The sequence below is a fragment of the Vulpes lagopus genome, chromosome 2 (genome assembly GCF_018345385.1).
Source record: "Vulpes lagopus strain Blue_001 chromosome 2, ASM1834538v1, whole genome shotgun sequence".
Classification (NCBI taxonomy): Eukaryota; Metazoa; Chordata; class Mammalia; order Carnivora; family Canidae; genus Vulpes; species Vulpes lagopus.
The window spans coordinates 57,967,862-57,983,591 of NC_054825.1; the positions used below are offsets into that span (position 1 = coordinate 57,967,862).

Genomic DNA, 15,730 nt, shown 5'->3' on the forward strand with positions numbered 1-15,730 from the left:
TGTGCCACGACTGTGTTTCCCTGCCTCATTCCCAGACTTTATTTTTAAATCTATGTCTGGGCCTAGTGTAGCGTACATCATAAAGCTGAAGCCTAATATTTATTGAATCAATTAATGAATGAATTTATATTTTTAGTCACTACCACAGAATTTAGTACTGACTTCTAATTTTTCATATGAATTAGTTCTAATTCCAATCATATGTAAAGTGTCCCTATGATACCATTAAAGTTTTTAAGCAATTTTTTTTTTCAGATCTGCCAAGGATATGACTTTCATTTACTTGCTCAGGATTTCCACTGTTAATATAGTATTTGTTGTTGCACAGGATTCATGCTTCTCATGTTCTCTCATCACAATTAATCTTAATAATTAAGAATAAGAAATTTCTTTTGAGAGTTTGGTGGGGGCATTAGAGAAATCATTGAATAGAATCACAGCTATATAGTCAACTAATCTTAAACAAAGCAGGAAAGAATATCCAATGGAAAAAAAGTGTCTTCAACAAACAGTGTTGGGAAAATCAGACAGCAATATGCAGAAGAATGAAACTAGACCACTTTTGTACACCATACACAAAAATAAATTTAAAATAGATGAGAGACATAAATGGAAGACAGGTTAAACCATCAAAGTCCTAAAGGAGTGCACAGGCAGTAACCTCTTTGACATCAGCTGTTGCAACTTCTTACTAGATATGCATCCCGATGCAAGGGAAACAAAAAACGATCTTCATCAAGATAGAAAGCTTTCACAAAGTGAAGGAAACAAGAAAACTAAAAGCAACATTTGGAACAGGAGAAGATATTTATAAATGACATTTCAATTAGCAATAATCGCGCCTCGGATAAACCTCATTGGCTACGATACTGCCATTGTGCAAAGCTTATAAATGACATTTCAGATAAAGGGTAGGTATCCAAAATATATAATGAACTTATACAACTCAACATCCAAAAAACAATCCAATTTAAAAATGCGCAGAGACAGGAACAGACATTTTTCCACAGAAGATGTACAAATGGCTAACAAACACATGAAAATATACTCCACCTCACTCATCAACAGGGAAATGCAAATCAAAACTATGATGAGGTATCACCTTACACCTGTAAGAATGGCTAAAATTAACAAGACAGGAAACAACAGATGTTGGCAAGGATGCAGAGAAAGGGGAACTCTCTTATACTGTTGATGGGAAAGCAAACCTGTTCAGACACTCTGGAAAATAGTAAAGAGGATGCTCAAAAAGTTTAAAAAAAAAAAAAAAGACCCAGCAATTGAACACTACTAGGTATTTACCCAAAGGATACAAAAACACTGATTTGAAGGGATACACGCACCCTAATGTTTACAGCAGCATTATCTACAATAGCCAAATTACAGAAAGAGCCCAAATGTCCATCCACTGATAAAGAAGCTGCGGGGTGTGGGTGTGTAAAATGGAATATTACTCAGCCATAAGAATGAAATCTTGCCATTTATATGACAAGAGATCACTGTATAAACTCTGAAGCTTTAAAAACTAATTATTATTTTTGAACATTTACTATCTGTCCAGCAACACAGCTATTCCTAAAATACGAAATCTTTCCTATTGTCTACTACCAGTTACATCTAAAAGTTAGCTGTAGATACTGATTAATTTATATGATCAATGAAATTACTATAGCAACATGAAAAGTATTCATAAAGAAAAACATTTGGTGTATACAGTTTAAAGACACTGCTCTAAGCAAAAATTATGAGGTGATATCTCATTTTTAAAAAATCAAGTAGGTTCCAATTCATTATTTAAATACCTATGATATGCTCATGACTATGCTATCATGGAAAGTAATGATCTTTCCTTAGTTTGTACTAGATACCCTCTTTATGCTACTCCATAGCATATCACTATCACAGCACTTTATACATCAAACTGTAGTTATCTATTTACTTATCTGTCTCAATGTATTTCAAGCCCCTTGAGGACCAGAGCCATGTTTTATTCGGTTACCTAACACATTTTTAATACCCAGTCAGGGTCTACCTTGCCCTAAATAATTAAAAAAAAAAAAAAACCCAAAAAAACCCTAAAAGTTCTTTCCAGTCAATTTTCCACGAATAGATCTGACCTTTCTATATTTATACTTACCAGAGTACATTTTAATATACCATTATACGGTACAATATCTAGGTTTTATAATTTATTTTACGTTAATCATATATTAGAGTGGCTACTTATTAGGAGAGAAATCAGTTTTATTCTCCAAATGACACTTTAAAATGGGTAAATTCTGGGAGGGTTTTGTTGAAACCTGTTATCATCCATAGCATATGAATATAAGTTTAACAAAAATGGTGTTTCTTTCTTGAAAATAGCTGACCTGTCTTCTCATGGACCACCAGTCTCAATTTCTTCCTCTTTTAGATCTTGACATTTATCAAAACAGTCTATAACTAGTCCACTGTCAACAATGCTGGTTATTACTCAACAGCTCCTTTGTATAATTGCATTGTAGAATAGCAAAGTATGTATTAATATGGCCCTTTGTTCTTGAAAGTCCATAATTAAATTACCATCAAGAGTTGCTCTTGCTTTTGTGGCACCTGTGTGGCTCAGTGGTTGAGCATCTGCTGCTTTTGGCTGAGGTTGTGATTCTGGGGTCCTGGGATAGAGTCCCACATCAGGCTCCCTACAGGGAGCCTGCTTCTTCTCCCTCTGCCCTATGTTTCTGCCTCTATCTCTCTCATGAATAAAAAGTAAAATCTTAAAAAAAAAAAGCTCTTCCTTTTATATCCCAGCACTTTTGCTACATCATCTGGTCAAAGCATTCTTTTCTAAGCCTTGAATCTTCTTAATCTTACCAGTTTCTATAAATACTAATTTCAAAAAAATAGCTAATACAGGATGCATATATTATTAATGTATAAAATATATATAACTTATTATATGAAAATAATAAATGATACTAGATAATTTTTATAACCTAGGCAATTGGATCACCAAAGACAGGATGAAAAACTATTCTATCTAAAATACTCAGATAGGGGCACCTGGGTGGCTCAGTCTGTTAAGCTTCTGCCTTCCACTCAGCCAATGATCCTGGGGTCCTGGGATGGAGTCTTGTGTCAGGCTCCTTGCTCAGTGGGGAGTCTGCATCTCCCTCTCCTTCTTCCCCCTCCCCCTTGCTTTGGTCTGTCTCTCAAATAAATACATATATGACAAAATCATCACAATTTGATAAAATAGAAGAAAACTTGTCAGATGTATACAAAGATTATGTAATTCTAGCCTTTAAATATGGAGGAAAGCACTGCCCAAGTATTTCTGGTTGATTAGCTTGGATTCAAATGACAATGTCACTGGATCTTAGTTTTCTTTTCTTTATTATGAAGTGATATAGAGGCAGTTCAGAGAATTTCTAAGGTATTTTATAAATTAGAAGATGAACTTTACTTCTGTTTAACAAGCATCTCTCTTATCTACAAATAGTTTTCTTATCCATCCAGAGAGGCAGAGCTGTTGAGTGTGGGCTTCAAAGTCAGATTAGAGCTGCTTAAAAACTGAATGGTGTTTGGCAAGTTACTTAGGCCTTTCAGCCTGTTGTAAAGTGAGAGTAAGAATATCCACTCCTCATAGGGAAGCTGTGAAAATTAAATGAGATAATGCATGTTAAGTGCTTAGTACAATTTAAGCCACATAATGCTTAATGAATAGGAGATATTATATTCATGAACACCACCTAAATCTATCTCAGTTTCTTTTTTCTTTTTTTTTTTTTTTTTTTTGCCTATCTCAGTTTCTATATCTGTTGCCTTTTCCTGCCTCCTATTTAGGAGAGAAAGATGAATTTCTGCCTCCACTATGGAATCTATCACTTGTTAGTCTGTTTCTACACTCCTTACCCCGACCCCATTTAATGTGACAATGTTTGATGTATTAACCACCTTTTGAAAATAACTGAATTAGGGACACCTGGGTGGCTCAGTGTTTGAGCGTCTGCCTTTGGTTCAGGGAGTAATCCTGGAGTCCCAGGATCAAGTCCCACATCAGGCTCCCTGCATGGAGCCTGCTTCGCCCTCTGCCTATGTCTCTGCCTCTCTCTTTCTGTGTCTCTCATGAATAAATAAATAAAATCTTTAAAAAAAATAACTAGATAAAAAAACTAAAATAATTGAACTATTACTTAAATATAGCTTCTGTGGAAAAAATCCCAAAATAGTCTTAGTCAAAGAGGAAAGAGAACAGATTTATTTAATATGGCCATAGCACTTATTTAGAACTGTATCTCCTTCTAAACTACTTTTCACTTCTAATCCTTAAATGTAAAGTAAAAATGCAAACAAAAGCCAACCTCAAAAGCCCTCGTTTTGAATATACTCCAGAGAAATGTGAGTAATTAAAGCCAAGAGGTAGAAGAAACAGTTATGACATGGAGAGGAAGGCTGACATAGATAAGAGATGATTAAGAAGCAGTCATGAAAACAAAAAAAGGGTGTCACGATGGGAAAAGAACTACAGATATCATTATGTGAACCAAAGCTCTAGAAGCTAAGTGATCTACACAGAGTCCAAAGAATTTGTAGTTTACCTTACTAAAGAACAAGCAGAAAGTATTAGATAATGGAAAAGAATCATGAGAATAAAATAGAGTAATAGATTTTAGATACAGAATTATATATATGTGAATCTAACAGTCATGATCATGAGATTATATGATAAGCAAAATAGACCTACAAGGTCTTTCTTAAAAACAGACTGACAAGGTAGTTTATTTACAACTCATTTTTATACTTTCAAATTTCCTGCCTGGATAAAAAGTCATCTCACTAGCTGGAACCACAGGAATGGCCCTGAAAGCATCTGCTGCTCTCTCACTAGGATCTCCTCCTGCTGCTTTTGGATCCTAATCTAGTTATGCTGATGAAAAGCACTGATCTTCATAGGATCGTGTATTCATTACAGATTTGTCAAGTTGATCTGCTTGGCTTAATTGTACAAGATTAAGTGGAAGCACATGAAGCAAGGTAACATCAGTGACAGCAGAAATTGGCATATAAATTTGTTCCTGATGAACAGATGAGAGATGAAGAATTTAAAAAAGGATTCACAGAGGGTGCTATTACAACAAATCACTAATAAGAGCTGGATTTGATTATTTTGCTAGCAATGAGAAGAAAAGGCACAGGTATGTGTCCAGGGTTTAGTAATGGTAAAACAAAAATTTACCATTTGTGGTAAATGGTAAATTTAAAAAGGATAAGAGGACTTTCCAATAACAGGAAGTCAGCTAATATCTATGGTTAGGGAAAATATGAGAGGCTGTGCAGTTAAAACCATAGATCATCATAAGTTAGATGGTTGAGAAGTGTAAGGTTGATTGGTAGATATTATTCAGGGAAAAAAAGTCAATTTGACTAACACATCCATTGTGACTCTGTGATGGCAGAAGGCCTAATAAAAAGTCTATGAAGATGGAATCATAAAGTCAGTAAAGAGAATACTTTGTCCAGGTTTTAGAAATATCTGCAATCTTCAGTGCTTTATAGAAAGTCATCAAAAAGTCTAACCTAATAGAGAATTTGCCTCTGCCTCTATTCAGTTTCTAAAGAGAGGAGTTAGAACAAAGATGAGTACTGGAGTACGTTATAGCAGACACATATATACCTCCCCTTTGGTCAAATAAAAGTCCATAACTCATATATCTCTAGAGTTTCATTTTTTAAAAAGTCTTATCTATTGAGAGAGGCAGAGCATGAGCGCGCCTGAGCAGGGGTGAGGGGCAGAAGGAGAGAGAGAAGCAGACTCTTCGCTGAGCAGGGAGCCCCATGTGAGACTCAATCCCAGTACCCCGGGATCATGACCAGAGTCAAAGGCAGATGCTTAACCAACTGAGCCACCCAGGTGCCCATCACTAGAGTTTCAAAAGACTTTAAGTGAAAAAAGATTTTTACACATAAATTAGAGTTTAGTAAGTTCCTAAAGAAATAGTACAACCAATAAAGAAACTGGAGATGACCTTTCCTAGGTAATCCTTTGTCCTGCCAACATGGACTTCCTCCTTGTAGGTGTTGGTCCTGGGGTGATAATGGCATATGATATGACATGGGTATCAGAAAGCATAGAGATCCTTTCTGCAAATCATAATAAAGATAAGCCCCCAAATAAAATAATAGTTCTAAACATGTATGACATTATCAATTTATCAACATTATTTATATAAATAATATAATTTAACATTATGTAATTTATTATAGGCTCCTTGTTATAGACACCATTTATCTGTAGTGGAAAGTATTCTGTCCCTACATTAAATTTATTTTTTGTTGAAAGTACATCTAGAATTCTGTGGGATGAACTGTATTTATACTAAAGGTGTTCCAAAGAGTTCACAAGAGTAGGAAGATGGGAAATAAAGTGATCATTAAATATGAATGCATAAAATGGCACTAAAATCTCAGGAGTCTTCAAAAGTTAAATGTTATGAAAACCTAATGCAGTATTAAAAGTAGTCATATCTGGTTTGAAAAAGCAGCTTTATGGTTTCTCCTTACTTGTATCCCTATTAGATTACAGATTCCCTGGGGCTCAAATATATAAAGAACTACAGAAATTCTTAACAACCCAGAAATTAGTGGTAGGGAATAACAGTTTTAATGCTGAACAGGTTTAACAGAACTAACGCACAATCTTATATCCTATTTCATTACCAAGCAAATGGATACCATGTTGGAGAAACGCCTTCACTACACTTTATTAAGTATTCTTTTAGGGCTTCTAGCTTTACATCAACAACCAAAGAAATGTTATAGATTTTGTTGTAAATCAGTTAATTAGGCACTGGTCAATGAGGAGGCAAAGTGTCTCGGACTCTTATGAAAGAATGTACTCATTGGGGCACTTGGGTGGCTCAGTCGGTTAAGCATCAGACTCTTGGTTTCAGCTCAGGTCATGATCTCAGGGTAGTGAGATCAAGCCCCGCCTGTGGCCACCTCTAGCTCAGTGGGGAGTCTGCTAAAGATTCTCTCTCCCATTCCATCTCCCTCTCCTCCTCCCACTCATGTGCTTTCTCTAAAATAAATTTTAAAATCTTAAAAACAACAAAAAAGAATGTTCTTATAAAAAAATTATTACATTAGGTACTGTGCCAGATGTAAAGCAGGGTCTTATTTACAGACCCTCAGGATTGGAAAGATAGTTTAATGGGAACATAGGAAATAGGACTGAGAGGATTATAATGGGGCATAAATAAATAGTTCACAGGCCCATAAGATCCCTGGAAAACATAAGATTTGATCATATTAAAATGGAGTTACTTCACCAAATTTAATGCATGTTCCTTGATTAGACCCTGGTTTGAAAAACCATACGTAAAACAATTTGTAGGACAAAATGGGAAACTTGACTATGACTTGGGTATTAGATGATAATAAGAATTATATTTAAATTTGTAGGATGTAGTAATGGTATTGTGATTTGAAAGGAAAATGTTCTTGTTTAGAGATGTATATTGAAGTATAAGCAAAAATACAAAATAGATGAAAACGTAAATATCAAAATTGTTGAAAGTGATGAAAATAATAGGCAGACGTTAAATTAGTGTCATTACTTTTCTCTAAATTTGCAGTTTTTCATAGTAAAAAACAAAAAAGTGTTACTATTTCAGTTTGGTGGTCACTACAGGAAACAAGGGAAAGTAAGCATTCCTCTTGCTTAGTGACTGGCCACCAAGATAGTTGTTTTCATTTATGTCTTTTATAAAGACAGGGTGACCTTAATAAAGAATGATGTTCCTAAACTCCTTTGGTTTTCTATTCTTTATTACATCCACTTAACAAAGTCTCAAACCTAGAATAACAAGCTAGCTACCTTTGCCATGCCTATACCCTGATGAATACTTCCACAGAAAAATCACATAAGACGTATGTTCATCCTCCTAAGAGGTAATTACCATCTTCAACACTACCTTCTTAATTTCTCTAATTAGAACTTTCTCCTACTTGCTGTAAAGTCTGCTTCAAACTACCTCCTTCAAATCTGTTACGAAACTTACCTACTACTCAATCTTTAAATGATTTTGCCTTCCAAATAATACAGAGGGGCAGCCCGGGTGGCTCAGGGGTTTAACGCCACCTTCAGCCCCAGGCGTGATCCTGGAGACCTGGGATCGAGTTCCACATCAGGCTCCCTGCATGGAGCCTGCTTCTCCCTCTGCCTGTGTCTCTGCCTTTCTCTTTCTCTGTGTCTCTCACGAATAAATAAATAAAATCTTTAAAAATATATATATACCAAATAATACAGAAACTAGAAACATTCAAACAGTAGTTTTCTCTACTTCTTGCCATCAAATCTATAAATCAGCTGTACTCATAATTGATTCCTTCCCTTCTTTACAATGAAGAGGTCTCCTTTTTCAATCAAGGGTTAATGCCCTTCACCTGTGAAATTACTATCCTTTCAGTCACCTTCTTAGAAGCTTTCTATCATCAATTATCTTTTCTCTTGAATCTTCAACCTTTCTCTCTCTATTGAGTCCTTCAATATTTAAACATGATCAAGTCTGTCATATTAAAAAGTGAAAACAAGGAACCCTCTGGAGTCCATACTCCACCACAGCTGTGAGCCATTATGTCAATGACCCCTCACAGACAGCTTCAAACAAGTTCCTATCCTCTGTTTCTAGTTCCTGACATCCCAGTCATTTCCTCACCAATTCAAACTGAGTTTTTTTCTGCTGCCACAATTCTCTAAAAGATACCAATGAAATATGTATCATGTTCTGCACCCTGCCCGTGTTATCATCTTTCTCATCTTCCTCATCTTCTTTTTTAAAAAAGATTTATTTATTTATTCAGAGAGAGAGAGAGAGAGAGAGAGAGAGAGAGAGAGGGAGGCAGAGACACAGACAGAGGGAGAAGCAGGCTCCATGCAGGGAGCCGACGCAGGACTTGATCCCGGGTCTCCAGGATCACACCCTGGGCTGCAGGCGTACTAAACCGCTGCACCACCGGGGCTGCCCCATATTTCTCATTTTCTTAACAGCATTTTACAACCAAGATCTCCATTCTTCTTGAAATACTCTCTCCCTGTGCCAATAGGGATACCATGATACCATTTCTTTAGATTTTCCTTTTCTTTTCTTTCTCAGTCTCCTTTGCTAGTTCATACACCTTTAGTTGATCCTTAAATCTCTGTCCTAAGCCTTCTTTCTCCCCATTCTGTATTTTCCTTATAAATCTCATCCTCTCCCTAAACTACCATTTATACACAAAAATTATTCCAGTCTAGGGCAGCCCAGGTGGCACAGAGGTTTGGCGCCGCCTGCAGCCTGGGGTGTGATCCTGGGGACCAGAGATCGAGTCCCACATTGGGCTCCCTGCATGGAGCCTGCTTCTCCCTCTGCCTGTGTCTCTGCCTCTCTCTCTGTGTGTCTATGAATAAATAAATAAAATCTTAAAAAAAAATTATTCCAGTCTTGAACGTTTATCCAACACTTCCACTTGGAGGTTTGCCTTAGAAGCAGCTCTAACAGTTGCAACACTGACTTTTTAAAAAGATTTTATTTATTTATTAATAAGAGACACACAGAGAGAGGCAGAGACATAGGCAGAGGGAAAAGCAGGCTCCTAGTAGGGAGTCCGATGCAGGACTTAATCCCAGGACCCCGGGATCACAACCTGAGTGAAAGGCAGATACTCAATCACTGAGCCACCCAGGCACCTCTCCAAGGCTGACTTCACACTGTCTTTTCCTCTTCAGTGTTCTCTCTGTCAATAATGAGCACCACCATTCATCCAATTCTTCATGCTCAGAGCTCAGAAACCATTCTTTCTTAGTTTTCACATCCTAATCACCTCTGGTTGATTGTATCTCCTAAATGTTTCTATGGAATCTTTCTACTCTCCATTTCTTTATCAGCCTAGTCCAAGTCACTGCAACATCTTACTTGTCCTCCTGCAATAGTCTTCTGACTAAATCCACATCCACACTTGCCCCAAAGTCCAAAGCACCTTAATGTTGTACAAGGGGGGCAGGGAGATAACACATCATCTTAGACACACTTTTTGCCACAAAATAAGGTTTACAGAGAAAAACATGGAAGCAGAGAAACAGCAGAATGCACACATTCTCTCAGTTATCATTATCTCAGAAAAATGTATACATCATCCAGAAATAGACACATCGTGGAGAGTGCTTGAGGAGAGATACCCCTTCTCCAACTGCACAGAAACACTGGAAATGTCTAGCTGACTAGTAAAGGACTTCTGGGCAGGTATATGGCCTTGACAGAAAAGAAGATGTCTACAGCTCAGTCTGGGGAGCTTGCTTAACAACCACCAATGACAGCCATGTTTTCCCATTGAACTATCTCACTCCTGCTGAGGCATATAAAACAAAACAAAACAAAACAAAACAAAACAAAACAAAACAAAGAAAGAAAACAAAAAGAACCCGAGGCCATCAGGAGACCTCCTCCATCTCCTCTTAACTAAAGACTCCACAAGATCTGGCAGTTGCCTATTTCTTTAGTCTTCTATCAGGCCTCTTATCTTCTATGCTTCAACCAAGAGGGCCTTCTTTTAATTCCGTAAGGAGTTAAATTCTTTCCCTTCTCAGGGCCTTTGCACACAGATGTTCTATCTGCTTAGTTAATCCTCTTTTTTGCTAACTGATTAAACTCCTAAAAGATTCATTTTTCAAGTCTTAGTTTAAATGTTAACTTCTCAAAAATCTTTCCTGACATTCCTAACTGGTTTTTAAGTACTGATAAAAGCACTCACAGCATGTTTATGTATCCTTTGCAAAATGTGTCTCAATAGAAATAATAACTATTTATGCAATTATTTAACATGTTTCTTGCCAGTGTAGGAGGTCTTTAAATGGTAGGAATGAACCAAAGCTGCCTTGCTCACGCTGTAGTCCTTGTACTTGGCTGAGAACCTAAGCATAATCATGCTTAGTAGATATTTGACATAATCATGCTCAATAATATTTGTTAAATGAATGAAGTGTGGACTTTGAAGAGATCAGGTAAAGCAAGATGACTCAGAAATATACACTATGTAGCAATAATTCTGATTCTGAGGTTTTGGGGCTTTAAATTTCTGAAAAGTATGGATGACTCTGGGCCCGCACCTAGCACACATCTACCTCAAATTTGAGAACAATACAAATGAACCCCTGCTATAACTAATATAATAGGAGAGCTACGGCTTTAGAGTATTTTAATTAAATATTTTTTTCTTTAACTTTAATTCCAATGTAGTTAACATACAGTGTTACATTAGTTTCAGGTGTATAAAATAGCGATTCAATAATTCCATATATTTCTCAGTCCTTAGAGTATTCTTATGTAAGCAAATAAATCATTATTTTACATTGCTTTGTGCAATTCATTGACTAAAGTGTTGAAGGAAATATGAAGCCCTGATTCCTGACTTCAATCAGCTTACTTTCATTTAGAGAAATAAGGCTTATTTACATGAAAAGAAAACTGGTAACTAGGTACTCATCCATAAGTGAAGTAAGAATAACATGGCTCATTCAGCTAGAAGAAGGTGGGTAAAGTAGTGATCCTCAGCACTAGCTGTACATTCAAATTACCTGGGGAGCATTTAAAAAATATAGATGCTTCGGTCCTACCTCTAGACATCCTGATTTAATTGAGTTGGTGGTGGGCTCTAGACATTGGTATTTTTTAAAAAGCTTCCAGGTAGTTCTAGCATACAATCTGGTTGAGAACTACTGGTTTAAGGAGAAAAAGAGTAGCTGTACTGGAGAGATAGTATTTGAAATGCTTGACAGCTAGGTGAAATGTGGATAGGATAAAAGGACTGAGATCTTTTCAAATAGGAATTAAGGAGTAAGAAATGGTAGTAAAAGTGTAGAAATGGGAAAGGATAAAATATGTATGAGGATAGACAATTATTAATGAGTAGGCAAGCTATAATATGCTGAAGCAAAGTGTTGGCACAGAATAGTAGAAAATACCTTGCATTTTTATCCTCTTGGTACTGAGTGCTACTGAGCATTTTTGCTATATTATTGACATGATCAGAGCAGTATTCTACCACAGAACCCTCCCTATGAGTTGAGAAATTCCTCAAATAGGTGGCAGCTATAAAAATGGAAGAGATGGATGAAGAGTTAACAAAAGGATAAATCAGTAAGACTTTTGGCAAAGCCATAAACGGCATAAGAATTTAAAGTCACATTGATAGCTTTAATAATAGTAAACACTATCATAAAGACAAATCCTCATTCTTTCTTCTAAGTTCCCTTAGCCCTCAAATATATACATCCACCATTAACAGCGATCCTAGTTCAATCTCTAAGAGTTATCTTTAATTTTTTTCTTAGAAAGAAAAATAATACTTTTTAATGCGGTAATCTATGATAAAGGAGTTGAGATTTAAAACAAAAAGCTGATCTGAAGTAACACTTAAATTGCAAATCCATTACATCCTAAAGAAGTATTTAATAATTACCTTATAATTTGATGAATAAACATTATGCAGAATTTTTTAAATTTTGAAGTAGATCATAAAACATCTCTAAATCCAGCTCCTTTAATTTAGAATAACAATTAATAGCTATTTCTATATCATACCTTGTATTTGGTCATGGTGCTAAAATGATTATTCCGAAAGAACACACAAAGTTCTCCTTCCTGAACCGTTGAAGTTAGTTCACATAATCCATGGTATGTCAGTTGAGTGGCTGTGTTATTTAGAAACTGCTCAGCTACAAAGCCTATGGAACCAATGCATAATATTAGATGGAAAAATAATTTCAGAATTAAAAAGTTTTTCTATTTACATTGTGTTCCAAGTATGAAGAAAGGCCAATCAAAATAAGATTTTGATACTATAACCTGATGACTCCAAAATAAGATTTTGATATTATAACCTGATGACTCCAAATTGAAGATTCTTCTAATTTTGCAATAGAAGATGTGTCTATAGACATTCTCCATTCTAAAGTAACAGTTACATGAAATTCTTTTTAACAATAAATGTATTTACTTATACTTCACCTATTTCCAAAAAAGGATTTCAGGCAGCTAAAAATAAAAGATATAGACACGATAAAACTAAAACCCTTTAAAACAAATAAGAAGGCAAGAGTTAGCAATTTAAAAAGTAGGTAGGAATGAAAGATGTATGGCAACAACTACCTTCCCAATGGAAAAGTGTTTAGCAATTAAAAGGAACATTAACAATATGAGTTACTCTAAGATGTTAACAAAGATCCCACATAATTCTCAATTCACAAACTGTTCGGTTTTTGCCTTAGAAAACTGAAAACAGGTGAGACCAAACAGAAAACAGTGTATAACTAACTGATGCCATTTTTATCCTAATGTCCTCCAACATACACCACTTCACTATGTAGATATATCAAGTTCAGAGACAGCAATGATCTCTTTTGTTTTCAAAACACAATGGAATATTTGTACAGTTTCATACTTGCAAACTTGCCTACTAACTAAAATTTATTTATAAATCCAAAATCAATTCTTGCTGTGCTTTCAGGGTCAACCTTGGATATGTACAAAGTGGCAAAAATTTTGAGTCATTCAATGCACACATTCCCCACTGTTGTCAAACCTGAGGTCAAACCAAGCAACGTCTGCCATCTTGTTTCAGCTTTCTTACTATAAACAATTTTCACAGTCTATTAGGTGTGTCTTTTTGGGTAACTTTTACTGTGTAAATTGGCCCCCAACCATACTGTTGAAGTGCTGAGTAGTCAAAGGCTGTGTGATATGTCTTACAGAGAAAACATGTATTTTTGCAGATTCATTCAGACATGAGTTACACTGCTGTTGGCCATGAGTATAACGTTAATGAAGCAACAATATGTATTAAATAAGGTGTCTCTAAATAGAAACACAAATAAAACAAGGTTATATATTGATCGGTTGATGAAAATCTTGTGTCCAGAGGCTCATAGGAACCTAATCTTGTATTTCCCCCTAGGAGCAGTGGTTCAGTATTCATGAATTCAATGTTCACAGCAACTTTACAGAACATAACTGGGCAGCCTGGGTGGCTCAGCAGTTTAGCGCTGCCTTCGGCCCAGGGCCTGATCCTGGAGACTCAGGATCGAGTCCCACGTCGGGCTCCCTGAGTGGAGCCTGCTTCTCCTTCTGCCTGTGCCTCTGCTACTCTTTCTCTGTGTCTCTCATGAATAAATAAATAAAATCTTAAAAAAAAAAAAAGAACATAACTGCCAGGAATAATAATCTGTATAAATAATTTAAAAGGCTGTATTTTTCTTCTTTCCTTCTTTATCTTCCTTCATCTTTTTGCTCCTTTCTTTAATAAGGAATGTCACAGATGCATTGCAGGTAGGATGGGGTGGAAGAGAATGCTCTAAAAAGTTTTAAAAGTGAGCAGAGAAGTGCAGATATAGGAAAGAAAGATGAACTTACATTAAGAAACTGACACCTCAACAATAAATTGAAAATAAACTTGGTAGAGCCAGAGGCAGCAGGATAATAGGTTTATTTCACTTCCTCTGCACCCCTCACCCTTAGTGTCAAGCTATAGAACTTTAAGCTGCCAAGTGGTTGTAAAAAGCTACCAATGTATCACACTATTCAAAGGAATTTGTTAAGGTTAGAGGGGAGGTGCAAAAAGTTATACAGAAGGCCCCTGAGACAGGAAATGTATAGCCTATTTGCATTTTCTTGGGTTTATACATTTAGAAGAACTCTTCCCTTCAATTATTATCATTAACTTTGCTAAGTACTAAGTTACTGAGTAGAGAGAATGTATTGGTTATATACTAAAGCACTAGCTACATAATAGTTTCAGTTTTAAGTACTATACCCATGCTGAGAAGTACCACTGCTCTACATAATATCCACATTACTAAACGCTTCCTGCATAAGGATGTTTCTAAAGAACCCTCCCACACCTTACACAATATCCTCTCTAAAAATCTTTTTCAAAAAGATATAAAAAATCAGTGATTACTGAACTCACAACATTATTTCATGTATGTGAAATTTAAAAATGCTGCACTAGAAAGGTCTTTCTTAGCTACTTCTTTCTAGAGAACAGGACATCAGCTCAGAGAGAATACATGACTTGCTCAAGGACATAAAACTAGTTATAGCAAAGTGAAGACTGGAACCCAGGAGAATTACTGGTATTAAGTTTAAAAATTTAGTGCTGATTATTACAAATGCAAACTGAATTGTATTTCTCCCAAGCTATAAAGCATATCCTAATCTAGACTTATAGAGAACAATGTTTCCTAATTCTTTTACCAACTCTTAAAATCACCTCTGTGATATTCATGGCATAATTCAAAAGCCTAATCTAGTTTCAACTTTTCACAACTAATTAAACAAATTTTGGTAAATAGTTCTTTTTTTTTTTTTTACCTTTTTTTTAAATTTTTATTTATTTATTTATTTATGATAGTCACACAGAGAGAGAGAGAGAGAGAGGCAGAGACACAGGCAGAGGGAGAAGCAGGCTCCATGCACCGGGAGCCTGACGTGGGATTCGATCCCGGGTCTCCAGGATCGTGCCCTGGGCCAAAGGCAGGCGCCCAACCACTGCGCCACCCAGGGATCCCAAATTTTGGTAAATAGTTCTAAGTGTTACATAGCAGTTTACTTATCTGCATTGCTTCAAATAACAGTTGATTTTCAACATTTAGCTTAAACTTCATTTTTTTTTTAAAGTATGCTCCATGCTAGAAGCCTGAACGTGGAGCTTGAACTCA

General features: G+C 36.0%; 1 protein-coding gene and 1 pseudogene across 3 annotated transcripts in view; both read right to left on the reverse strand.

Moving 5' to 3' along the window:
- The window catches only part of MINDY2 (MINDY lysine 48 deubiquitinase 2), an 83,750-nt gene that overhangs the window by 14,236 nt on the left and 53,784 nt on the right, over nucleotides 1-15,730 (reverse strand). For all 3 annotated transcript variants that reach the window (XM_041743265.1, XM_041743266.1, XM_041743267.1), the window contains exon 6: nucleotides 12,597-12,739. In XM_041743265.1, the coding sequence (XP_041599199.1) occupies nucleotides 12,597-12,739 (143 nt within the window). The remainder of the gene's footprint in view (nucleotides 1-12,596; nucleotides 12,740-15,730) is intronic.
- Nucleotides 731-887, reverse strand: LOC121486045 (annotated as a pseudogene).